The sequence below is a fragment of the Mesoplodon mirus genome (assembly GCF_964341445.2).
Source record: "Mesoplodon mirus genome assembly, chromosome: 10".
Classification (NCBI taxonomy): Eukaryota; Metazoa; Chordata; class Mammalia; order Artiodactyla; family Ziphiidae; genus Mesoplodon; species Mesoplodon mirus.
Genome location: NC_138986.1, coordinates 50,293,695 through 50,321,162, shown reverse-complemented (window position 1 = coordinate 50,321,162; position 27,468 = coordinate 50,293,695). Strand labels below are relative to the sequence as shown.

At 41.7% G+C, this 27,468-nt stretch overlaps 1 protein-coding gene across 1 annotated transcript in view; it reads left to right on the top strand.

Annotated features, from left to right (window-relative positions):
* ARMC2 (armadillo repeat containing 2) overlaps positions 1-27,468 on the top strand; it is a 106,002-nt gene that overhangs the window by 52,251 nt on the left and 26,283 nt on the right. Inside the window, exons 11-12 of the mRNA XM_082633393.1 lie at positions 13,418-13,563; positions 17,762-17,861. Of these exons, the coding sequence (XP_082489519.1) occupies positions 13,418-13,563; positions 17,762-17,861 (246 nt within the window). The remainder of the gene's footprint in view (positions 1-13,417; positions 13,564-17,761; positions 17,862-27,468) is intronic.

Sequence of the window (27,468 nt, the reverse complement as noted above, 5' to 3'; positions counted from 1 at the left end):
ATAATTATGTTTCTTGTTAAAATGCAAAAAAAGAAGTATGAGGAAGAGGGTAAAAATCACCTGAATTATTTTCACCCTTAGATAATCCACCTCCAACATTTTAGTAACCATTCTTCCATGCATTTTACATGCATATATATTATATATACTTACATATGTATAATTTTATATAATTCTTGCTTTTTATCATGAACTTCCTCTTTCTAAGAGTTGTTTTTGCTTGTTTTCTGTCACCCTCTTTTCCTCCTTGTTTCTCCTCCTGGTTCTCCCTGTTAGCCAATATTGTTCACACAGATGTGCTCAGCACCTTTTAATACACTCATAGGTTTTCTTTTTTGTTTTAATTTATTTTAATTTATTTATTTTTGGCTGCGTTGGGTCTTCATTGCCGTGTGCGGGCTTTCTCTAGTTGCGGTGAGCAGGGGCTACTCTTTGTTGAGGTGTGCGGGCTTCTCATTGAGGTGGTTTCTCTTGTTGTGGATCACATGGTCCAGGTATGTGGGCTTCAGTAGTTGTGGCACGTGGGCTCAGTAGTTGTGGCTTGCGGGCTCTAGAGCGCAGGCTCAGTAGTTGTGGTGCATGGGCTTAGTTGCTCCGCGGCATGTGGGATCTTACCGGACCAGGGCTCAAACCGATGTCACCTGCATTGGCAGGCAGATTCTTAACCACAGTGCCACCAGGGAAACCCTACTAATAGGTTTTCAAAAATGGAATATTCTGTGCACTTCTCTTTTCTATTTTAATAATACATAGTAGGGCTTCCCTGGTGGCGCAGTGGTTGAGAGTCCGCCTGCTGATGCAGAGGACACGGGTTCGTGCCCCAGTCCGGGGGGATCCTGCATGCCGCAGAGCAGCTGGGCCCGTGTGCCATGGCTGCTGAGTCTGCACGTCCGGAGCCTGTGCTCCACAACGGGAGAGGCCACAACAGTGAGAGGCCCACATACCGAATAATAATAATAATAATAATACATAGTAAAAAACTCAAGAGACTTATTCTTTTTATTGGCAGCATAATATTCTGTGATGAAGATGTACCTCAAATTCTCAACCATTCTTCCATTGAGATACTCTGCTTTTAATTTTTATGTAAAAGCTTTTGGAATTCTTGTTTTAAAAAGCTCTTTCATATATATATAGTTGTCCCTCAGCATCCATGGGGGACCTGCCCCAGATACTAAAGTCCACAGATGCTCAGGTCCCATACTTGGTCCTCTGTATCCATGGATATAGTACACCGTCCATGGCTAGTTGAATCTGCAGATGTGGAACCTACAGATAGGAGTGCTGACTGGATATATGTATATGCATTTATATATTTATACATAATTTATAAATTTAAAAATAAAAACAAATATATAAATGTATTTGTATAGAATAAAAATATATAATTAAATCAGTTGGTATAAAGGAGAATTGAGTATTATTGTGACCAAAAATACATCAAATCCAGAGCTAGGACCTCTGGTATGCCAGTAAGTACAGTGCACTTCTCCCTATGCTCCTCTCCTTTCCCTCTTCCCTTGCTTCGGCCTCCTCAAACGCAAACTGACTCAGTGGGTCAGGTGCCCCTTTCTTGTCCCGACGTCCTTGCGTCCCTCTAGGGTGTGGGGGAAAGGGTGCTGTAGTATCTCCCTCCTTGCTGCCCACCACCACTCACTGGGCACTGTCATCATCTCCAAAGCCATCCTCTGAACCTGCCTGGGATCTGGCGGGGGAGGGGCTTACACAGCCCCAGGCCTCTCTCAGGAGCGCAGTCAGCAGCCCACATCCCTGTCCAGCAGGAGAAAGGGGCCCATTATTGCCTCCACCTGAGGATGTGCTCCTGCTGTGGTCACCAAGAGCCATTTGTATCAACTGTACACTGTCACTATGTGTGTGTATGTTTACAAATTTGGGGGAAGGGTGATATTGTTTTAGGCTATTTCATTTGCAGAATCCCCTGAACTGGACATTCCCTTGTGTTTAATTAAAACAAAGAAAAGCTGTTTTGTATCATCCGAATGATAAAAATGTAAGCAGCTTGACTTCACTATAAGAACAGATGAAAATCTCTACTCTTGCGAATGTGTCGCACTGACTGGCTTTTTACCAGCTCGCTCATGTGCACATTCACCCAAACAGATCTGGCCATGGGCAGAATTGTTCAATTACACCAGCCTTCAGAACTGGTAACTCTAGCTCAAGGCATTTTTTAAAAGCAACTTTGTTCAATTGAAAAAATAAATAAATGACTTGCGGCTGTACTAATAGAATAATGTCTGTAAGCCAGAGAGAACACAGCAAGGCAAAAAGATAAAGGCAGGACTTCCTCTCTTTTATGACTTTAACTGCTGTTAAAACTTTGCGCATGCTGCCATCCGACCCAGTGCTAGAGTCGTCCTGTCTCCCTAAAGCAGCCCTGTTGGAGGCCATTGAAAGAGTAGAAGGCATCTGAAGCTGGGTCCTGCAGGTTGTGTAGGATTTGGGAAACTGTCACCGAGGAAAAGGGATACGGTGTGTTTGGGGGCTGCTGAAAAGGTAGGTCTGTCCAGAGCAGAGAGTTCCATGGGGGAGGCGTGGGAGGTGAGATTCAGAGGCTACGGTCATGGGCCTCGAATACCAGGCTACAGAGTGCAGACTTGGAGTAACACAGAACGGCTGGAGGTCAGTGCAAGGGGAGGAGGAGATGAGATCAGAGTGGCAGACAGGTGGGCATGTGCAAGATGTTAAACTGATAAAGGCTGAAAAGCTGAAATGTGGCAGGAGAGTGTGTCAGTGGTACGGACGGATTGGAGGGTTAAGATCTTACGCACAGCAGCCCGAATTAAGAGGTGTTGGTGCAGTTACTAGAGTTTAGACTGATTATACTGGAGCTAAAGGATCGAGATCAAGGAATGGGCACAAAAGAAAAACAGCTCCTCCACAGCATAGGGGCCAGTGATGCTTAGAGGAAAAAATACTGAAGTGTTGAGATGTTTGAAAGTTTCCTTTGCATTGTTTCTTACATATATGTATTTGTGTACACATACATGCGTGTTTATTACTGCACCGCTGACATCAAGAGACCTTGATTTCACAAGTGTCTGTGCAGTGGCTGCTCTGTGCCAGGCGTGCTTTGGGTGATTAGTAAGGCAGTGGAGGGCAAGAGAGCTGCCAGTAGGGGCCTACTTTTTAAATTTATTTATTTATTTATTTTTGGCTGTGTTGGGTCTTCGTTTCTGTGCCAGGGCTTTCTCTAGTTGTGGCAAGCAGGGGCCACTCTTCATCGCGGTGCGCGGACCTCTCACTGTCGCGGCCTCTCTTGTTGCGGAGCACAGGCTCCAGACGGGCAGGCTCAGTAGTTGTGGCTCACGGGCCCAGTTGCTCCGCGGCACGTGGGATCCTCCCATACCAGGGCTCGAACCCGTATCCCCTGCATTGGCAGGCAGATTCTCAACCACTGTGCCATCAGGGAAGCCCAGGGGGCCTACTTTTTGATGATCCCCATGTCCAGATAATAGTATTCTGATGCCCTATTCTTTGACAAAACTCTGGTACTTCCACGAGTTCAGTTCTACCTGTCAGATGCTTAATAGCATTTTAAGAATGTTGAGAGGATGATCGTTGATGCTCAGAGGGACCAGCACCACTTTCCACTAAGTGGAAGTATTAATATTCCCAGTCTGACAAAACTGGAGACAGGAGTTTGTCTGCAAAATCATTAGCATAAAGAAGGTTAATCTGTGCATGATCACTAAATTCCAGAATGTTAGGCTTTCGGGAGAGCTCCTTGAAACCTGGAAAAAGAGAAACACAGACCAGCTAAAAGGCTAGGCCCCCTAGGTTCCAGCATTAAATTGCATCACCTAAGGAGGTGACACAGACGAAATAGGGGTTTGTCAATGTTAATCTCGGTGGATTATCAGGAGGTGTTAGGGTTCATTTCTGGCTTCTAAGGCCCGACAGTTGGGAAGGGATAATACAGGAACTGAGGAAAATTCCTGGAGTCACCTCCATCAGTAAGCCTGTTGTGGTTTCCATGGAGAAGAGTCTTTGGTATGCGTCACAGTCACAAACAAGCCCCAATTCTCCTGGTGTCTCATTTGTCCTCTTGTGTCTTGAGGACACTATGTACAAAGCTGATTTACTGTAATTGAAGAAAATCTCAAGGTACTCACATTTACAGTTAGGTAATTTGTAGGTATATAACGTAACTATTAAACCCAGGTTGATTTAAACTAATGTTCCTATTTTTATGGATTCCTTTGTATTTCCAGCCTTTTCTTCTTTACAGCCTGACCCACTTGATTTTGAGTTCAGTTCTTAAAGAAATATATTCTTTCCCTGCTTTAGACTTAACATTTTTGAAGTTAGAACTGTCTGGCACCCCCCCCCCCAGATAACATGGTTTCTTTCCTTCGTCTTACACCTGGTCTCTCTTCTCTGACCTCTAAACCTGCCACCCAGAGGGTCCTTCAAGTCCTAATCTTTCACCCTTCTTGCTCAGTACAGCTCCACTGTCCAATTCTTCCTTTTTCTAAGCGGAAGTTTCTCAGGAAGGTCGGTCTTCCCAGCCCTTGGCAGTCCCTCTCCTCCACTTTGGCTCTAGAGTGTGGGGAAAAGGAGAGTGAATTAAACAGAGATTTGACCCTGGGTAGCTCAGAAAATGATAATGTTATTGTCAGAAATTAGAGGGTTATGTAAGGGAACTGATTTGGTGAGAGGAGGGAGGGAAATGATGTAATTAGCCCTCGTGTAAAACTTTAAGGTGCCAGCAGAACAGCCAAGTGGGACTGTCCCGTAGGAAACTGGAGAGAAGAACCCATGCTTAGCAGAGAAAGTAAAGCCAACAAAGCAGACTTAGCGTCATCTACATGGAGTTGACCGTTGAAGTCAAGAAAAGACAATGATACTACTCAAAGGGAGAGTAGAGAGAGAGAGTAGGGCTAGAGGAGGGCTGAGGACAGGTTCCATAAAATAGCCAGATGTGTGGAATAGGGAGAGACGAGAAGTGACCAGAAAATTCAGAAAGGACAGTGTAGAAGAGGGTAGAGCTTTTAAGAGCAAGGATTGGTCAGCTTTGGCAAGTGCTACGGTAAGCACACGGGGAAAGAGGAATTCCGCTACCGTGTGGGGCAATTTGAGTGGGCAGGTGGGGTCGCGTCCTGTTGCAGGGGGTCTGTCCGCACTCTCTTTAAATCTTAAATGATTTCTTTATCTCTACACTTTTAAATTAAGAGATGTTTTGATATAGTTGGGTTTTTGTTTTTTAATTTCTAAGCCCTAGAGTAAACTCCCCGCTTTGGCTGATGCGAGTTCGCTCCTGTATTGTGCATTCCACGTCCCCAGCACGCGGTACCGTCGTCTTCCGGAGCCCTGATGGTCCCTCTGGCTTTGTGCCCGGCGGGGACAGGGCTCAGTGCTGCCTTGTGGACTAGTGACGGGAGCACAGGCCTGAACTGGCGGTTCAGCTCTGACATTCTGTGAGCCTCTCCCTCCTCATCTCCCAGTGACTGGCTGTGCCTGGGGTAGAGGGTAGTCAGGAGAGTTAAACAAGATGATCTATTGAAGCACCTAGAACAAGACATGGCACGTAGATGGCACTCAGCAGAAACTTATTAAACAAAGTGAGATCAGAATCACCAAAACTTGAAGCTTCAAAGAGCAATTATTTCTGATAAGAAAAAATTAATCACAACAATTAAGATGACAGAGTTGAAGATGGATTTCATCTTTGTGTATTTTGTGTGTGTGTGTGGCTTTCCTTTTTATCTTTTATTCTGAACTCAGTATAGGTTCACAAGATGTTGCAAAAATAGTAGAGGGGTCCTATTTTCCCAATCACCCTGCTTCTCCCAATGATGACATCTTACATAACTGTAGGACATTATTAAAAGGGGGAAACTGATATGGGTATGATACCATTAACTATTTTACTTATTTGCATATTATTTTTGAGATTCGGTGAGTCTCTTTTTTTGTCACAGTCTTTAGTTTGGTTATTAGGCTTGCTAATTTTTTAATGATGTATTTGTTAGTGGGAAGGGGAGCTATTTCTACTTATGAGGTTTCCTTCCTATAAAGGAATACCCAGTAGTGTAACTGACCACTCAGTCATCCAACTGGCATGAGAGAGCGGGCAGTCAGAGCCTACTCTTCCCTTTCCTGGGAAAGGGCTACATATAGGCAACTCTTGTTCAACTTTGACTCTCCACGGATGGCATACCTGAAGACTTGGGGGGAGTCAGAGATCCCAAACATGTAACGCCTTGGGCTTTGAATTAGAAATAAGAGAGAGACTAAGGCAGATGGGGAAGAAAGTTGAAGGATGTAGTTTATAGCTGAGGTGGGTGTGCTTTCTAATCCTGAACCCCTGAATCAGACTTGCCCACCCAGTCACAGGCCACGCCTGCCCCAGGAGGAGCAGAGAACACCTGTGCTCACCAAGCAGGAAGTGAGGGGTGGAGAGTGACCAGGAGATTATGCTAAGAAAAGTCACCTCACAAGGAAGGAACATCAGGTGTGGGAAGTAAGTATTCCTATGCCACCTGCTTCTGGGGAGAGCCATTTGCTTTTCAATTGCTGTCATATCTGCTCAGTCTCATCTCTTCCCTGTAGACATATTAGTTGTGGCAATAAAGAAATGTCACTAACTTTAACATGTAATTCTGAAAATCAGTGTTAATACTCTGTAGTTCTTAAAGCATTACCTTTTTCAGACTCATTTTCTTTATTTTACTGCTCTGGCATTCTGTATAGTTTAGATGACATTCAAATTTCAGCTGTATTGATACATATCACGGCCACAACTGGAAGAACCAGCTACCTACTCATTTTACCAAGGTGTAACTGACATAGTGGCAGTAAATGGAGAAACAGTAATAAACATAGGCAAATGTTAAATAAGAGTCTCAAAGTAGGGCACTGGAGCTTGAGGAGGGCAGAACCATTTCCTGCAGAAGTAGGACACTCATGGTAGGAATGTGCCAAATAGGCTCCACAGCCAGGCACCAAGCATTACTGAGGATTGTGAATTAATATTACTTTCACATGCATGTATCTTAACTCCAAGAAAATGCTTAGGAAGTTTTGTAACTAGTGGTTTCATGTATATAGTGGCATCTTACAATTAGTTTCCTTTTTCTCAGGCAGAACTGTACTAATCATACATGAGACAATATGAAACTTCTTGGGTTACCACATGGGCTCTGGTTTTGGCATATATGTGGTCTCAATTGGGCACAAATCCAGAAAATGAATATGCTTTCATTAATAGAGGGAGATGGTTTTGCTGAGGTTGGAAAATGGTGTGGCTTTGGTCTTAAGTCATTTGACACTGTTTGTGGTCTCTGGCGGCTGTGTTTATTCTTTCACATCATCAGCGGGAAGTGAACCATTTTGCAGTTGGCAGTTAAGTTGAGATAAAGCTCTAGGGATTTTGGTTATGGATATTCCAGATGATTGAGCAATAAAATGAATGCTTTTAGGAGACAGTCAAATGGAGCAGGGGAGACAACAGATGAGGAGTCGTTAGAGGACCAGATGACCACCTACCTGGAGCTGGTAGACTTTCTGGGCTTCGGTTTCCTCATCTGAAAATTGGAGCTCAGGATACCTTTCCTGTCTACAACATTCAGGGAGCAAATGAGATCAAGCTCACAAGATAGCTTTATAAAAAACAAAGTAGCTGCTCATATTTTTTTCATAATAGCATTCAATGTATAAAAATAAAATGACTCATGATGCTAATTTTGGTAGAGGAAGCATAATAACTTTCAGACTGTTAGTGCAATTTTCAATTGCATTATGTTCCAAAGTTTTCTTTGAAAGCCGGTTTTTTGAAATTGGGAAAATATTTCTCCAAGGAATAATACCATGATTGACGGTGAAGTTCCGGGGCTAGCCAAAGAGCCTGTTCAATTTCTGATGCACCTAAACAGGAATTCTGTGGTGGGCTGTGAGCTGCAAGCCCCTCCGATCTGGGCCGGCTCTGATGGCTGAATGCCTCCTAGGGCAGAAGAATGTGGTGAGTTCCCTGGGGACTGAGGACTCTGATGGAGGGAGAGTGCAAAGGGAGTAGAGGAGTCATCCACTTGAGAGATGAGCAGTATATGGAGGCCCAGGTGGGCCAACCAGCCCTCCCCACCATGCACCCACCCCCCTGCAGTAGAGAATGCTGGGGATGAGGCCACAGCTGCTGGGCCTGCACTGTCATCCTTAAGTTCATTGATATAAATCAGGAGGGCCTCATATTTTAAGGCAAATATTTCATGTGTTTGCTTAGGTTTTTCAAATAATTAATCATTGGAAACATAATTTAAAATCGATAATGAAGTACCTAAATTGATTTTTTTAATGCTAAATCTTTTGAATTCTAATTTTGCTTTACTAAAATGCTTTTTGAGCCCTTATAAAATAATCACTTCTTGATAGAATTTTTCCCTTTAAAATGGGTCTCCCAATGTTGACTGCATGGTGAAGACTTTGAGGCCCAACTAGTTCAGTGTGAGATAGGACAGCTTTACCAAACTCACCAGGTGTTTTACCTGGAGATGCTGATGGAGGTTGGGGCCCAATCTGACGATCAAGGAGTTTGGGGAAACCCAGCTGCCTCAGGAAAAGTGAGCACCACAAAGCTGTAGAGTGTGTGTGTGGCTCAGTCATTTTCCAGCAGTAGATTAGCAACCAGAATCACACCGGCATGTTTCTTCCCTGATATATACCAAACATTTAGGTCCCCTTTTGTCCCAGACATCATCTAACAGCTGCTAATAAGCAAGGACACTTACATTTTTATCAGTCCTTTTCGTGGATTACCAGTTCCATATTCTTCTCCTTTTTCTTCTTCCCACTGGTTGCCTTCTGACTTAGTATATCTGTCCCAAGGGGTTGCACATTAAGTGATGGGAAAAAGAAGAATGGAAACTCCTGTTTTTCAGTTTGCTATTTCTTGGTGAGATGACAGTTAAGAAGTTGGGAATTGTTCCAGTAAAGTCCTTTAGAAGCTAAACAAGCATCTGTATATGCATCTAACTTCTACTTCTTTTTCTTTTTTTGTCATAAAGTATTTGAGATGGCTTAAAAGATTGTATGCAGTAAAATAGAAGAGTACATAACTCAGTGGAATTAGGAACAATATAAACTAGAAAGGAAAGTTAAGAAAGGAACAGATATATTTCTCCCAGCATGAAGCTCGGACTTCGGTGAACTCCTGCTTTGGGTGCAGGCCCAGTGGGTGGGCTTTCCTGCGGGTGGAAAACAAAGACTCAGCGGCAGAGCACACAGCTCATTAACAAGTTCTGCAAGTATATCTCTTTTAAAAAGTTGGAGCCAGGCTGAGAGTTAGGTGGGTTGACTTGGAATTTGCCTTTACTGTTACCACAGTATTTAGCTAGACTCTCCTCCCACTGATCTGTTTATATTTTTCCCAGAAAAAGCCGCTTGTCTGTTCAGCCCCAGCCCCTCCCGCAGTGAGATCATTGGCTCACAGCCAGCCTTTCAAATGGGGGGCCTTCACGCCTGCATCTGCCTGGCAACCTCCTCCTGACCCTCCTCCCCAGGGATTTAAGCTCTGGTTTACCACCAGGCCTCTGCTAATGCCGGGGCACTTTCTTGTCAGAGGCTCCTTAAAGGGGAAAAGCCTCCTTTTCTGTCTCCCGTCTCCCTTGTCCCTTCATTTCCTTCCTCCTCCTCCTTTCCTTCTTTCCCCTCCTCATCCCCTCTTCCTTCCCTTTTCCTGATGTGTATCATCCAGTAAGATTTTTTATTTTTATTTTTATTTTCTTTGCGGTACGCGGGCCTCTCACTGCCGCGGCCTCTCCCGTTGCGGAGCACAGGCTCCGGACGCGCAGGCTCAGCGGCCATGGCTCACGGGCCCAGCCACTCCGCGGCACGTGGGATCTTCCCGGACCGGGGCACGAACCCGTGTCCCCTGCATTGGCAGGCGGACTCTCTACCACTGCGCCACCTGGGAAGCCCCATCCAGTAAGCTTTTTATGGGCATATTTATTGTCCTCTGGGTAGGAAAAGGAATAAGAAACTGTTTGGACTGTGGAGGAGCTCACAGTGGGAGAGAAGGTACCTGAAACTAGTGGTTAGGAGTCTGTGATGGGTGTGGAACAGGAAGGTCTGTTCACCTGGAAGAGAAGCAATCAACCGCTGAAAAGTCTTCACAGAGGAGAAGTGAGTCTGAGCTGTGTCCATAAACCCGAGCAGGAGGTGGGCAGGTTGGAGAAGGGGCGGCAGAGTGTGATGGAGGGGGACATTCTGGGCAGAGGCAGCGGTCCATTCAAAGGCTTGGAATTGTGAAAGGATGAGGAGGTTGTGTATGGTGCAGAGTCTGAAAGACGGAGAGGGAGGAAGGGGGAGGTGAAGGGGATGAGCTTGCGGGGGGTGAACCGGGCTTTAGAGAGTGAATAGCCTTTAGGAGATGGATTTTGCCCAGTAGGCCACCGGAAGTCAGAGGAAGTCTGAACAGGGAAGGTTGGGTTTCAAGATGCTCCCTCTGGCAGCAGGGAGACGCTGTGGGGAGTTGAGCCCAACAGTGGAGAGAGTGGAAGGAGCCCATGCAGGGAGTGTAGAGTTTGGGAGAGAGATGAAATGGGCTTAAACAGAACCAGCAGCCTTGAAGATGGGAAGAAGAGGTAGAACAGGTGATTAATCAGCTGTTGAAAGGGAAGGAGGGAAAGGAGTTAGGAGCCTAGGAAGGAGCTGCTGTCGTGAAGGAGATGAATAGGGAATACACTAGTCCCCCTCCAGGAAGTCCACTTTTCTCTCATCGATTATTTTTTTATTCCTCCGCTCCTTTTAAATCATCTTAAAGTCCATCTACCTGAGATATTGTCTGATTCATCCATGGTTTTCTGAATCCCAACCTTTCTATTTATACCAGTGTTTCCTTTGTAGGTATTAATCCATTCGTCCATTCCATCAACAAATGTTTATTGAGGACCCACTGTGTGCCAGGCACTAGATTTGGGCCTGGGAGGCACAATGGTGAAAAGACAAAAGTGTATACCCTCACTGAAACTTCTAGTATAGAGAAATAGACAACAAAACGTAATATTAAATAACCTAACATAAAGTAGTTTGTGAGGGATGTGTGGTATGAGATGAAATTTGAGGGGTTGGCAAGAGTCAGACCATACCAGGCCTTGTACACCAAGGCCAGGAAATGGAGTCATATTCCAGGAGCAATAGACAAAAAGCCAGTAGGGCTTAGGGTGACAGAAAGGAGAAAGGCAAGTTCTGGAATGTGTCTGAAGTTTTGCAACTTGAGACACTGTGTTGATGGTAGTGTCATATATTGAGGCATCACTATGTATTTTTCAAGTGCATGGTATATGTTTCATGTATATTATTCTACTCACATCACAACTGACAAATGTGGAAACATTCAACTCACTCAACTCCCTGTACTCCATATAATGTGATTGATACAGGCAGTAAATAGATAGGGATTTAAAATCAGGTGATGTGTCACATATAAATGTGTGCTTCCACTCTTGATTTGGGCAAAAGTTATAAAAGTTATGTATTCGGGGAAAAAGAACCATGAGCTGTCTTAACTTTTGCTAATGAGGTGAGAAAAAGGGTTGAAAGGGAGAAAAAAACCCCACCAAAACTGAGGTTGAACCAAGAAAATAAAAGCTCCTAAGAAAAGTCTGGTCCCTCCTGCTGACAGCGCCCCCTGCCAGAGGTTGAGTTGGGGAGCCAGAAGATGACAACGGATTGAGGTGCCCAATCTGTGAAGCCGTGGGGGCCAGGGAAGGGGAGGCGTTTGTGTGCACCGTGGGTGGAATGAGTGTTCCGTGATCTGCCACGGTCTCTGTCTGGTTCAGGCCAGGATTCACTTGGGCATCTGTGCTCTTTGGTGTCGGAGTGGGGAAGCCTCTGAGTCTCCCTTTGGATTGACATAAACCAGCAGTGCTCAAGTGCCTGGGCTGTCTCTGAAGAAGGAGAACAGGTAGAGCCAGGGTCCGATGATGAGAATTTTCCATTTTATGGCAGTGATGGCTTGAAGTGCCTAGAATGGTTTGTTAGCCTTCCTTAGCTCAAGAGACTGCGTTGTAGATCTCTGGTAAAGTGGAATGGTAGAATAGTTTGTTTCCCCTCCAGTGTTTTGGATTCTGAATCTTTCAGGGAAGAATTTACTAAATTGCTGCATAATTGAATTGACTACAAAAGACTTGCACACATTTATTTGAAGCATTAATTTTATTTTCTCTGCTTTAGAAGGTAGTGGGTTATATTTTAACAAAATCTTTTTGTGGCGGTTGTTACAAAGGAAAACTAATCAAAGATACATGTCATCTTAATAAGTGTTTTCAAAGTTTATTAATTATGGCTTTATATTTACATAATGCTCTACAGTGTACAAAAACAGTGTCACATTTTTTCCACCCGATACACACAACCCTGGCTGGTGAGCAGGGGCTGTAACCCCCTTTTCACAGATGAGGAAATGGGGAAGCTGAGGAACGAGTGAGTGCCTCAGTCACTTATTTAGGAAGAGATTTCGGACTTGAATCTCCATCCTTTGACTCTACGGCCAGCGATCTCCCTTCTTCTGCATTTTGGATGTGAAGACCCACAACAAAGGCGGGGATGGGACCCATGACTTTTGAGCTCCTGTTAGTTAATCAGCAGTGGCAATGCCACTCATGCATCTCATCTCACTGAATCCTAATAACTCCAGGGCAATTATCACCATCCCCGCTTTACTGTTGAGAAAAATGTGCTCTGGGAGGTTAACTAACCTAAACTGGTGAGTGGTAGGGCTGGGATTTGACCAGGCCATCCAGCTCCCAAGCTGACTCTCTTAACCAGTAGCCTGCCTGTACTATCTCACGAGGAAAGATCACCCTGCATATTTAAAATTACTAGATAACAGCAACTTTCGTTTATGGATTTATTAAATTGTTCTCCACTTTCAGACAAGGGTTAAAGTACATAGCTTTTCTGAACATTTTTTACAAAATAAGATACATTTGCAAGACATCAATCCTTGCCACTTGGAAGAGAATGAGACTAACAGTCTTAAATATTCTTTGGCTACAGCATTGTCATTTGAGGGTGTTTATAAGAATATGGAACAAGGAATTCCTGTTTTGTGGAACTCATGTGGCATGTCACAGGGTCAATAGATGATCTTATGACTTCTACTAAACCCAGAGGACGGTTTGCCTAACCCTGGGGTTTTGGTATGCTAATGGCTTCTTAACGCGAATATTTCACTCATTACTTTCGAACCGAAGTAGGCTTTCTTTGTATCCATTTCTTGGTTGTCATTTTGCGTTACTTGTGCATATAGGCCCATGTTCTCTGATGGGAGATGCGTGACAGGGCCTCAGTTTAGCCACTGATGTAACGAAACTTATGGTATGAATTATGCTGTGCCGATTAGTGTTGCTGTATTTTCTAATTTTTAAAAATGGCACTAATGTGTTTTTTTTCATAGATGACTGCTACGCTGAGAAACTTGGTTGACTCACCACTAGCAAGAAGTAAGTTGCTAATCATCGGTGCCCTTCCCCAGCTCTGCACGGTGATGGGACAGTACATAGATGACAAGGATGTCTGCACCAATGTTGCCAGAATATTCAGGTAGGTAGACTAGGAAAACAAAGTAGCCTTACAAAAATGCTAATGTTTAGATTTAGGGGGTTATTTTTAATATTTGTATGTGTGACTGGCAAGGAATCCTGTTTTTGCTTTTTTTTTTTTTTTTTTGCGTTATGCGGGCCTCTCACTGTTGTGGCCTCTCCCCCCGCGGAGCACAGGCTCCGGATGCGCAGGCCCAGCGGCCATGGCCCACGGGCCCAGCCGCTCCGCGGCATGTGGGATCCGCCCGGACCGGGGCACGAACCCGCGTCCCCTGCATCGGCAGGCGGACTCTCAACCACTGCGCCACCAGGGAAGCCCTGTTTTTGCTTTTTATGTCACCTCAAAGAAAAGGTAAATCTAGTGGCCCGAGTTTTTAAAAAATGATTTAAACTAATGACTTCATTTCTTATGTATTTCTATTGTGATTCCAAACTCATTGATTTTAAGTTACTGTAACTAAAGTTGTGAGTTGTCCTAGTATTTTTACAAAACAAACAAACAAAACTTCCTCTCAGCTTATTGGAGATAAAGAGCTATATCACAAAACATGGCAAACTTTCTGGTGCGCTTGGAAACAATGCTTACGGATTTTAACTGAAAAAGGAGGCCACTGCTTAGAAAGACTGATCTGACTTAATTTGTAATTGAAGGTCATTTTATTTCAGTTGTTTGGCTGAACTTTGGCTCACACATTCACTAGTCATGTTTATACTTACTTTTCTCCAGAAGCAATGATCACCTGAATCCAGGCTGCCTCAAAGCAAGATGTGGCTAAATTTCGGAACTGTCTTTAAATTATGCATTTATATTTCTTCCCTCACTGCTCTTTGCCATTGTTTTTACATAATGATCCTTCTCAAGAAACCCGGGCCTTTCTTGAACTATAATATTGTAGTTGTTTAATGAAATACAAAATTTCCTGAAGACTGAATTGGTAATTGACCCCAATATGAGGATGTGAGTCCAGCTTTGATCTTTTAGCACTGTGCTTTCCTGTCTGGGTACTTAATTCTGGGTACTTAGTCCCATTTTGAAGCACTATAAAATCATAAAGAGTTTATGTTTGTATATGGTGGCATGTAGAGATCCAATTTAATTTTTTTTCCCACGTGGACAGTTTTCCCAGCACATGTTATTGAATACACCATCCTTTTTTCACTGCGTTTGAATGCCTAATCAGTAGAACACGAGGTTCCATATACTTGCAGGCCTGTTTGTGGACATTCTATTTGGTCCGTCTTCAGACCAGTTCCATGCTGTTTTTACTATTCTGGATTTAAGTCTTGCTGTAGGGTAAGATGAATCCCTCACTTCTTTTCTCCTTTAAGATCCAAATTCTTATTTTCTCTTCGTCATGAATTTGAGAATCAGCTAAAGTCCATGACAGGAACTTTGGATTTTTTTTCATGAAACTACATTGACTGTGTAGAGTATCTGGGACAGACGTGGGGATAATTGATTAGCATCTTTATGATATCGAGTCTTCCATCCATAAACATTTGTGATGTCTTCTTCTTTTAATAAAATTGTATAACTTTCTCCAAAAAGATTCTGTACATCTTTTGTTAGATACATTTCTTCACGGCGCTTGCTGCAATTATGAATGCAATCTTCAAAAAAAAACAATTCTAATGAGTGTTGCTAGTGTATATGGATAGTATTGATGTTTGCTTATTAATCTTGTATCCAGAACATCTTTTTTTTTTTTTTTTTTTTTTTTTTTTTTTTGCAGTACGCGGGCCTCTCACTGTTGTGGTCTCTCCTGTTGCGGAGCACAGGCTCCGGACGCGCAGGGTGAGCGGCCATGGCGCACGGGCCCAGCCGCTCCGCGGCAGGTGGGATCTTCCTGGACTGGGGCACGAACCCGTGTCCCCTGCATTGGCAGGCGGACTCTCAACCCCTGCGCCACCAGGGAAGCCCCAGGACATCTTGATTAACATTAGGTCTAAGAGTTAGTCTATAGATTCTCTTCGATTTTCTATGCAAAATATATGCAAATAAGTCTACTTTTGGGTTTTTTCCCATGATTACAACTCTTGGCCCCTGTCCCCACCTTTTTCTTAGGTGCATGGCTTAGGATGTCCAATACAAAGTTGTGAGAGTGTTGAACCAGCTGACTTTCTCCTGAGTTGAAAGGAAATATTCTTGTGGTTTTGCCAGTTGAAATTAATGTTTGTTGTAGGTTTCTGTAGATACCCTTTGACAGTTAAGGAACAATTTTCTCTCATTAATGGATTTTAAGTTTCCTTGAATACTTGCCTCAAATGTATTTTGATTATGTGGATTTTCTTAACAGATTTTCTCATGTTAAGCCATTATATATTGCTAGATTTGCTTAACTAATATTCTGTTTCGTATTTTTCATCTATGGTTATGAGTTACATTGACCTGTATGTTTCCTCTCTCATACTGTCCGTGTCTGGTTTTAATGTCAAGTTTATACCAGCCTCATAAAATGAGCTGGGATATATTCCAACATTTTCTCTCTTCTAGAAGAATTTCTGAAAATTAAACTTACCTGTTTCTTGAAGTTTGTAGAACTTGCTTGAAAGCTGTTTTATCCTGGTGTGTGTATACGTGTGTGTGCATGCATGCATGCATGTGTGAATGTCATTGACAACTGATTCACTTTCTTTAATAGTTACATGTCTAGTCATATTTCCTATTTCTACTTGATTCAGTTTCTAAAAGTTATATTTTTATAGGAATTTGTCCATTTAAGTTTTCAAACTGTATAAAGTCATCCCAAATATTCTATTATCCTTTTAATCTCTATTGCATCTCTAATTATGCCCCTTTTGTTTATATTATTTATTTAAGAAATACTTATACAGTGCCTACTATGTGCCAGGCAATGTTCTAAGCACTTTCCAGATACTAATTCATTTATTCCTTATAACAGCTTTAAAAGGTGGGTACTATTATTATTATCTTCATTGTACATATGAGGAGACTGAGGCATAGAGAGGTTTGGTAGTTTTCCCAGGGTCACACAGCCATGATTTAAACCAGGTAGTATGGCTCTAGAATTCATACATTTAAAAGCTATGTTACACCACCTCTTCATTTTGATATTGATTTTTATTCCTTATTTTAATGATTTGTGAGGTTTCTCTTTTTCTATTGATCAGTCTTGCCAAAGGTTTGACAATTTATTAGTTTTCGTGAAGAACCAACAGATTATCGAACCACTCTGTTGTATGTTTATTTTGTATTTTATTCCTTCTGTTCTTATCCTTAATAATCCCTATCTTCTATTCTTTTTGGATACATTATACTTTCTTCTGTTTTGATTAGAAATTCAATTCCCTTCTTTTCAGCTTTCTTAAGGTTATAAATTTTCCTCTAGCTACTGCTGTAGCTGCATCTCAATTTTGATTTGTAGTGTTTTTGTTATTATTCAGATATGTGTTTTTCTATTTTCTTATTTATTTGACCCATAAGTTATGTGTTTTTAAATTTCCAAAAGTAAGTTTTTTAAACATTTTGTTTTTCATTGATTTCTAATTTAATTGTACTTTGACCAGAGAATGTGATCTGAGACACTGGTTCTCTGAAAATTTACTGAGACTTATTAATGGCCTGGCACATGATCAAGTTTTTAAAATATTAGTGATGTTTTACCTATTAATCTATCACTTAATGAGAAATTTATGAACATCTCCCAGTTTGAGGTAGGTTTGTCAACTCCACCTTTTGAGTTTCATTGTTTTCTTGCTTTTGAAAATTTGAAGCTATTTTCAAGGCTTTTTGCCTTAAGGTCTATCTTGCCTGATATTAATAGACCACCAACAGCCCAGTATATTTGAGCATTTTAACATTTACTTCTACTGGAGTCCCAGGAGATTGACTGGTTGATATCCAGCCAGATTTTGTGTAAATTTCTTAGCTTGTGTTTTCTGAACCACATGGGCAGTGTAAATTCATACCTTGTACATGTGTTAGAGGCTTCAGGTTTCTCTTTTTCAAAGAACTTGAAAAAAAAATCTTCTCTCCTCCCACTCTATGCCTCTGGAGTCTAGAGCAGACAGCGCACCTCCTTGAGGCTTCTCTGGACTGGTGTGTACAGTATTTCCAGACTGCTTTTCATGCACAGAACAGTGCTTTGAAGGTCTGCATTTAAAGTGACCCTAGGTATAGTTGAACTTTATTGAAAAACAAAGTTTATTTTAATTTTTTCCATTTGACATTTCTGCAGCAAAGTTACTACTTATCATGACTGCTGTGTAGCCTTGGCCAACTACTCCAGATGTTATGCCTTGTTTTTGAATCTGATAAACAAATACCAGAAGAAGCAGGTCAGTTTTTCATACATTTAATTCTTCAATGTGTCTTTGCATTGGTGTATTTGTGTAAGCCCATGTTTTTTTTGTTTTTTTAAATATTTATTTATTTGGCTGCGTTGGGTCTTAGCTGCGACACGTAGGCTCAGTAGTTGCAGCCAGCGGGCTTAGTTGCCCCACAGCATGTGGGATCTTAGTTCCCTGACCAGTGATTAAACCTGCGTACCCTGCATTGGAAGGCAGATTCTCTACCACTGGACTGCCAGTCAAGTCCCTGTGTAATCCCATGTTGAATGACTTTATGTTTTGAATGTATAGTTTTCTATTAGAAGCTTCCATCCGATGTGTAACGAGCTTCCCCAGGAGGCAGAGTTCCATGGAGGAGGTGGGGAGGGAGTAGTTTGAGGGAGAAATGGCCTCAGTAGGATGTGGATGCAGTAGGAGGATTCACAATTTGGGGTGAAGGGTGGGTGGACCCCCCCAGTGTTGCTCCTCCCAGTGATCTGTGGACCCGTACATGAGAGGCATCTTTGGGTGGGGTGGGGTTAACCGGGTAATTTCCAGGCCCCACCCCAGGCCTGCTGAGCCAGCTGGGTGCACATGGGCCTAGCCATCTTCACTTTAACAAGAACTGCAGGGACTCCTGATGCAAACTAAAGTTTGGGATCTCCTATGCTGGATATAGTCTAAAGATTCTTCTGGCCCTGAAATTCTCTAATTCCTTGACACTGCTGTATTTAGAAGATGACATTTCTAGGTAAGTATTTAAAGGAAATAATTTGGTTTTAATGGATCGGACAAAAATGTGTTTAGCTGTTTAAAAAGAAAAAAAAAGGAACTCACAAATGACTTCCCCTTAATAAAATTATAATACTTAGTACAAATGTTAATTTTTATTATAAGTTTTTGAATATTCATTAAATGCAGTATATAAATAAAATGCTTAAGGTGACATCAACTCTTTAGTGGAGATGGTTTATACATGAAGACAATATATATTCATTTGAAATACAGTAAATTTTCAAAATCACATAGTAGGTATCACCAGTTTAAAACCAAATAATTTATATATAAGACCATTTTAATATAAAGCTTTGTGTTTATATTAACCATATCAAAACCATCTCAAAATATAATCCGTTTGCCACAAACAGCATTGAACTTATTCTTACCCAGCCAAGTACTTCTGCTCAGAATGACTAAATTTGTCATATTTTACACTATTATCAGCTATTTATTAAATGGTTACTAGTGTCTTTTTGGTTATATAGATGTTAGAGAAATTTCTGTGCTCATATTACACCATTACTACATTTTAAAGATGATAAAACTTTGCTTAAAGTGTTAATGTTTCTGTTAAACTTTAAAAAACTGATTCACAAATAGGCACTTGAGTTCCTGATTCTGAGTATTTGGATTACAAATGCTTTCCCCTGTGTATTTTGTATTTTCTTTAAATTACATACCTTGAAAGATTTCCTGGTATAAGAATTTGCTGTGTCAGGTGGAGAATGAATTTGATTAATGTACCTTAAAGTAGTCACAGTGTTCATTTAAGTGTCCATTAAGCATTTATTGATTTAGATTTTGGTACAATATATTACCAGAACCCTAATCTTTAGACAAGTGAATTAACCCCATAGGAGCTTAGGCACTCCTAGTCCTAGTTTTCTTTTTTAAGGAAAAAATTAAAAGGGTAGAAAAGATAGTTTGCTATAACATTAAAAGAAACTTTTCAATATTATATCTAAAAAGGGATTTAGTTATGGATTTTATTTTGTAGTTTTGTTTTATGGGATTCCTTTATGGGTTTTAATTGTAATATTACCATCATTGTTTCTCTTTTGCTTTGGTGTTTTGATCATGGATGACTTAGATTAGACATAACCGGAGAAGATGTTTTCAAATGTGGATGAAAGAAAACACTTCTGTTTTACAGTTTGATTTCAAGTTATGTCATAACCTGTAATTTGTTTGAAAAGGAAGAAAACCTATCATTTCAGTACTGACAAATAGCCCTGTTGTCTTACGGCATTATGAGCACATAACTGTTTCTCTGATTGTAGCTTAGATGATGGTCATATTTAATAAACAGTGAAAAGTCCTGGTATCCCGCTAATATTAGATACTTGAGATGTCAGTATGGTTAAGGATATGCTTTTTCTGTCTCAAGGGACTAAATGTCTTAAAGTTTAATTGGCATAAAATTTTAACACACTTCTTACTGATCTACTTTTCACTTTGGACCAATAGTTGTCTGTAAAGCAAAATTGGTGTTTAAAGGCCATATTCTTCTCTATTGATTTATGTTTTAATTTTGTGTTCCTGTTAAAGTTATTTTGGTCCAAAGAAGAATAAAGAGCACCTTGCAAACTAAGTACAGTAATATGTTGTTTTCAGAACCATCAAGGAAATGTGTAATTTATCCCCTTAATCACCAAAATTATTTTAATCATTGTGGTAAAATCATATTCAAATATATTGCATATTTCCTTGCCTTCTTAGAGGATATTAAAAATAATTTAACCTCTTCTTGATGCCAAAGGTCAGTATTACAGGTATTAATTGTTACTCTAGAGGTTACTTGTCCTACATTGGGAGCATGAGTCTATTGATAAGGTTCTTTAAATGTCTGTGTCTTCTTCTTGTAGATTTCTCTCTCCCTTTCCGTGGTTGTTAACTTTGCCTTTGGTAATCATTAACTGTCTTTTGCAATTATTTGCAATTAGCAGGGGAACCTCATAACCAAACTTGTTAAAAGTAACACCTAAATAGTCTAAAAATTGAACATGAATAGGTTCTTAGTGAGAAAGGCTGGAGGGACTCTCTGATGAAGTTTCTCTTGTCCCTTCTCATCTTCAAAAGCCAATTCATGTTTCAAGATGTAGTGCTCATGTTCCCTTCTCTGTGAAGCCTTCTAAGACCAGCCAATTTTTCCCTCATCAGTGCTTCATTTTATTTTTTTTAAAAATGTTTGTAGCAGCTTTATATGTAATAGTCAAAAACTAGAAACAACCAGATGTCCTTCACTGGATAAATGGCTAAACAAACTGTGGAATATCCATACCATGGAATACTATTCAGCAATAAAAAAGAGTGAACTATTTATACACACTACAACTTGGACGAATCTCCAATTATGCTGAGTGAAAAAAAGCCAATCCCAAAAGTTTACATACTGCATGCATCATTTTGAAGACTTTAATGTAGCTAGCACACCCAGTTAGTATAGCCAGAGCTAAGGACCCAAGCAGTATGTCCCTAACCTCAACCATTTCACTATTATTAAGAAAAATTAATGAAAACTTAGAACTAGGGTGTGGGGTAGGAGCCTAGATGTCCTGACAAAGTCATTCTGGGGCATTAATGGGCAGGGCTTAATTCTCAAGGAGAATATATCTTTGTTTAAACTTGCTGTTTACTATTTGATTAGAACCCAGACACTATAAAGTTACACATTAATTTGTAGATTTCTCTCTGGTAGACAAGATAACCTCAAAGTTATGTTTTGTTACCTTTAGGCTATTATCCAGGTGTGTATCTAACCTAGTAATCTTAATTCTAACATTCTTTTTAATGCCTGTAAACGGCTCCCCCCCCCCCAGTTCTTTGATTGTTCTTGGAGCCCACTTTACCATTGTATTGGCTTCCCTCATTAAATAATTTTTTTAATGTGTTAATTTTATATTTCTATGAGAGCCATGTTAACTTTTTAAAAATTATACTTTGATGCTATATTGTCTTTTACTTATGTAGAAGAATGAAATATTACAGTTTTGAACCATCTTTGATTTTTTTCTAGTAAGAAAAAATATATATAATTCATATTTTCCTCAAAACCAAAATATTTTAGAAGAGCAGGGAAATTGTTCAGGCTACAAGGAAGTAGTTATGTGTCCCAACTATTTCCTAAAATCACTAACCAAAAGCTCTCATAGGTCTTTGTAAATATTTCTACTGTGATTCTCCAAATGGTTATCATTTGTGTAGCTACCTCACCCACTGTTGGGATTTCCTAAGGACACAATCTTTGCCTTTATAAACTGAGATGACTCTTGGCATAACAGACTCATGATAAAAGTGCTGAAAGAATGAATTTTGAGTATGTGAGATGCTTTGGAAAGTATTATACAGTATTTTTTTTTCTAGTCGTCTAGTACTTCTTCCTTAAATGTTTACTTTCTTCTTCCTACTTTGGAGGAGGAAATAATAATTTTCCCCACATTTTTCACATTGGTGGGCTGCCATACACAATGGCAAAACAGAAATGATGGATCTTAAATTACTTTGGACCAGCACAGCATCTTAGGTTCCTGTTCCCCTTGGCCCAGGTGACCAGTTGGATAAGATTTGTTTTTCCTCTTTGCCTAGAGATAAAAGTGATTTTCAGAAACCGCACATGACATTCTGATGTGAGTGTATTAATCTTTGGTGGCTCAAACTTTGCTCCATCTGAGGTTTACTTGGACGCTGAGGCTTTGAACTGATCTTTGAAACATACACCAGTCCTCCAGCAACTTTTAAAATAGAGTTATTACTTCCTGGAACTATTTTCGTTTCAGCTTTAGGAAATGTTTCTCTTAGGCTAACTTGGATTGTGGACACATACGTACTTTGGAGGCTTTATAGTCTCTTAATGTACACAGATATCACCTAGGGATTAATAATCAGAAAGAGTCTATAGACTTTGTTCTGAGAGGTTAGTGTTGCCTTTGTCTTAGAAGTCTGAAGACTACATTGGCAACTGGGAGATTTCATTTATCTGGGCCTTAGCCATAACATAAATCATGAATCATAGTTCATGTTATGGCTAAGTATATTTTCAAAGAACATAGAAACAAAAATCTAAAACAAACAAAAACAAAAAGAAAAATCCTCTCTTGTAATAGATGAACTGTCACCTACACACACCTCTTTAAGTGTTTTTTATCAACCAGGTGAGGAGCTTGGCAGGAAACTGCCCAGCCACTTCCACAGTCCACCCAGGAGGAAATCCTGCTTGGAACTGGGTAGTACGAGAGCTGATGGCTGATGGGAGAAGTAGCATATTTCCTCCCCCATCCGATGTTGTTTCCCATTAAAGGAAAAAAAAAACAAACAAAATTGTTTGAGAAAATGTCAAAAGTAAAAATTGTTTTCCTGTTTTTTTTTTTTACATTATTCATATTCATCTCTTTTCAAGGGTAAAGTCTGACTTCAGCATATGAGAATGGATCTTTTTGGAAAGTCCTTAATCTGTCTCTATTGAGTCAGTTGATAATGAAGGGTAGGAGGAGCATTTTCACTTTTATTTTCTACACATCTGTGTTGTGGGAATTATTTACAAGGAACATGGATTCATATTATTTTTAAACATGATATTATAAGAACAGTTAGTAGGTATTAAGGTGGTGAGATTTCTAATTCTTTCTTGACTTGAATCAGTGTCTCCTAAACTTGGGGAGCTTTAAAAATACAGGTTCTCACAGGGGAACTCTACTCAGTGCCCTCTGGTGACCTAAATGGGAAGGAAGTCCAAGGAAGAGGGGATATATGTATACGTGTGGCTGATTCACTTTGCTGTACAGCAGAAACTAACACAATATTGTAAAGCAAGTATACTCTAATAAAAAAAATAAAATACAGGTTCTCAGGCCCCACCTGGGAGATCTTGATTCAGATCTGGGACAGGGCTCAAGAACCTGTTTTTAAGAGGCTGCACAGGTGATTCAAATGAAGAGCAGGTTTGAGAACCTGTGGTATAAATTATTAAGGTGGCTCCTGAAAACAATATTTTCCCCCATATCGACAGCAGAGGGTTTTCTACAGAACCTCAAGAGATTTTAAAGTGATTAAAACAAAGCAGCCACACAGGGTCAGTCTTTCTCTACAGGCATGTGGCTGAAACTGAATCTCCCTCACAAAGTAGGAACCAAATTAGCAAGACATGCCAGGTGTTGGTGTAGGTTTCGCCAGTGAGTGGTGATAACCACATGCCTTGTGCCTTTTGCAACAATAGCTAAGGAGCACTTTCTTAGCCAGAGAAAATGAGATGGGTCATTAGACCCTTCCAGGAATTTTCTCTGCCAGATTTGTGTCCAAACAAGTCATCCTGAGACCAAACCCAATTTGATAACTAGGCCATCGCACCGATGGGGCTTCAGGCACTGGTCAGAGTGGGCTACGGGGAAAGGTGAGCACGGGCCCTCAGGACCCTTGAATTGGCTGCAGAAGGGAGGGTTCGTTATCCTCCGTTAGCTAGACAAGCACGAGCTGCTGTTGATTCATTTGTCAGTGAAACAACCACCAAGCTTTATGTCTGCTTTGCGACATTTCAGTAGATAGCCATATCTTAACCGTGTAAGTTTGCAACAGATAAAGACCGAGGGCGATTTGTTCATTTTAAATAACGCATGGTTTGGTTTATAACACCCCTCTCCACACACAGCCCTTCAGTGACGGGGGCACGTCAGAATATGATGGCTGTGGTATAAGCCAAGGGTTTCTAGTTATCAACAGTCTCAGAGAAAAGGAATCCACTCCTCCCAGCTCTAATGAAGGACTTCCCCAAGGAGAACAAGGGAAACTTCTTTGGCTCATGTCTGTCTAGGAGGTTGATTTGTCCAAGATCCACGGTCCAACTAGTAACTCCCAGTTCCCACACACACAGAACCTGAGACCGAAAAATGCAGCACTTCAGTCAGCTGGGTGCAGTTTGTAAGCTAGACTCTAACATTAAGTAAAGCATCTATTTAGAATGCTGACTGAAATTCAATTAAATGGCAAATCTCATTTAGAAATAAGCACATATTGTATGCTTTATGGTATAAACTGCGTTTGGTACAACCAAATGTGCAAACAGATGGGCCTAGTGTCGAAGGCATGGGCAGGGGCTGGCCATGGCAGCCTTGCGAAGCAGACCCGCCTCAGGAGGTGCCTCTGACGTCAGCGTTGCCGCATTTAGCAGCTCAGCAAAATACGTTTGGGTTTGCTTTTTTGGAAAAACGTGGAAGGATTTTCCCCCATTTCTTCTATAAATATCTACTGGGCAGGAGATCTGGTAAAATGCCTCAAATAAGACTTATAAGACTGGCACTATTTTGCAAAGGTCACAGTCCAAAAGGAATAACCTTTAGCTACATTCCCATCACTTGTGTCCATTGAACAACTGTCTGTCTAACCCTCTCCACTTTTAGATATGGTCAGCTTCTTGTGTTTCTTTTTTTAAATAGAACCTCCAAATGCAGGGCAATCATCAGCACCTCAGAGAACACTGTCTGGGAATCCCCCGACATGTCCTTGCTTGTGTTGCTTTTAAAGTCATGCCTCTCTCATCCCGTTTAGAGCTCTTTCTGGGCAAGCAGCTGTCTCCAGCCATGAGGAACACTGTCTGATTTGGAGCACTCAGGCAGCGTGATGTCGAAAACGAGACCTGGAATGTCTGGAGAGTATAGGCTGAAAGCAAAAACATCTGCCCTTTTTGGAGCTGTTCACCTCCAATGCAGCCACAGCCAAGGAGCAGGCCAGAGATAGCGCGACCTCTCTCTCCCTCCCCTCCATCCTCTGTGGGGCCGGAGAGGATTGGTGAGGGAGGCGCCTCCACCCCTTCCCCTGGCGCCTTTATATGGTGACTTGGCTCCCCGCTTGCCCTCCGCCTCCTGCCTGGCAGGAGCGCGCCCTGTGGCTCTCTTCCCGGCCCCTCTGCAGGCACATTCCCAGTGGGTGCCGCGAGCGTTTGGCTGAGCTGGCTCCTTTTTTCGGCCTTGGCCTTGGTCTGTACCCCTGACCGGGCGGGCAGCACAACAAGCCCTTAGCTTGTTCATTCTTTCCAGCTCCTGCTGCTTTGCCCTTGTGGAACTGGCTCTTTCCCCCACTCAGCACGGAACCCAAATGCCTGATTTATGTCTGCTGACTTAAAAAAGAACTGAGCCCAGTGAAATTCTAACATCGCCCTGGTGCTTTTGAGTGATAGCCGCATTCAGAAGCATACAGTGGGCGCTCAGTAAACGATTGTTGATGGAATGGATAGGTGGATGGAAGCATCAAGGATAATCTCTTCTGGTTTTCAAATGATTTTCTACTTAGATTCTGGTTTTGAGTCTCCAACATCTCAGATTCTTCCGCTCTGTATGGCTCAGCGCTTCAGCAAACCATTGACCCACTTTCAGTAGCCTAAGGTTAATTAGCATTTCTGCAGCACTGCAGTCTGTCTTCCCGATTGGTAAAATGTATCTGTTCTTCAAGCCACCTATAAGCTCAATTAATGTTGGGGTTTTGTTTGAGGGTGAGAAGTTGGATAAATGTTGCAAATTGCAAATCCTGATTGAGCTCTCAGATCCAGATCGCATGAGAGCTTTTTAACCCAGATGTAAACAGGGCACCTTGATCAGTTTAATTTTCTGGTTAAGAGAGGGTTCTGATTTTAAGTACGTTTACGGCTCTTTCAGTTTCAACCCATTCTTGAAAACCTTTCTCAAATGTTTTCCTTGACTTCGAAGAAGTAGTCCTCTCCCAAGTAGGTAATGGAGTCTGCTGGACATCGTTGATTCTTTCTGTGACAGCTCGATATGTTTCCTTCCCCATGGTCAACATGATGTACATGGGCTGTTTTAAGGGTTATTTTAAGGTACTACGGTAGGAAGGGTGTGGGAGTGGGGGAGGAGTGCGATCCCATTGGTGGGCCGTGGGTGGGGAATAACGTGAGGCAATGTAGAAGTGGTCACATGGGGCCAGATGGTGCGTTAGATGCTGGCTTTGGCATTTAATAGGCAGTGGATGTTTTTGAGCAAGGGGATGACGTAAGAGCTGCGCTTCAAGAAGTGGAGTTCACCTTGGTCACAGAGGGTGGAGCCCGTCAAGGGTCTCTGGCAAGAGTCTACAGACGGGGGAGCCAGGGTTGATTTTGAGATGACAGGTTGGAGGGAACTTGGTGACTGGTTGCTGAGGGGAGTGAGATAGGGAGGAATGGAAGATGCCTCTGGGGCTGAGCCTGGGGAAGATGAGCAGGTGCGCTCAGGTGGTTTTGGAGTCCATCTGTGAGTACAGAAGAGATTGTCCAAGTCCTGCCTCTTCTCTTCACCAGTGTGGGACTTTGGGGCCAGGGAGCCTCTTGAAGCCTCAGTTTCTACATCTCTGAGTAGTGGGGAATCTCCTCCATTGACTTTAGGCCAGTCTTTCTCACATGGAAAGTAACAGTCAACACGGCAGCTGCTGCTGAAACTTGACAGAGACCACTCTTTTCAGCAGTGTCCTGCTCCTTGTTTTGTTCCAGTTAATTTTATTTACAGGCATGGGGAGCCCATTCAGACTGAGTAACATGCTTGCTCATGAGGGCATAGCTTATGCTAAACCGAAGAGAACATCCCACAGGCTATACCTGAGATGCACAGTTGAGTCAGGCTTTGTCCAGTAGGTGTACCTGTCTGAGCTCTGGTTGGCCGGAGCTGTTGCTGGGCTGATTCCATTTTAAGCAAAATTAGAGTCGATATGAACTGGTTATACTAGACTGCCTTCTTTAAAAAGAAAAATAAGATTCTGTCTCCTGATTCATCTTCATTTTGCTGTTTCAAAACTACATAGTTGTGGTATGAATATGCAACTTTGTGTTCAGTTTAATAAGAAGGCTATAAAAAGTGCAGTGTTG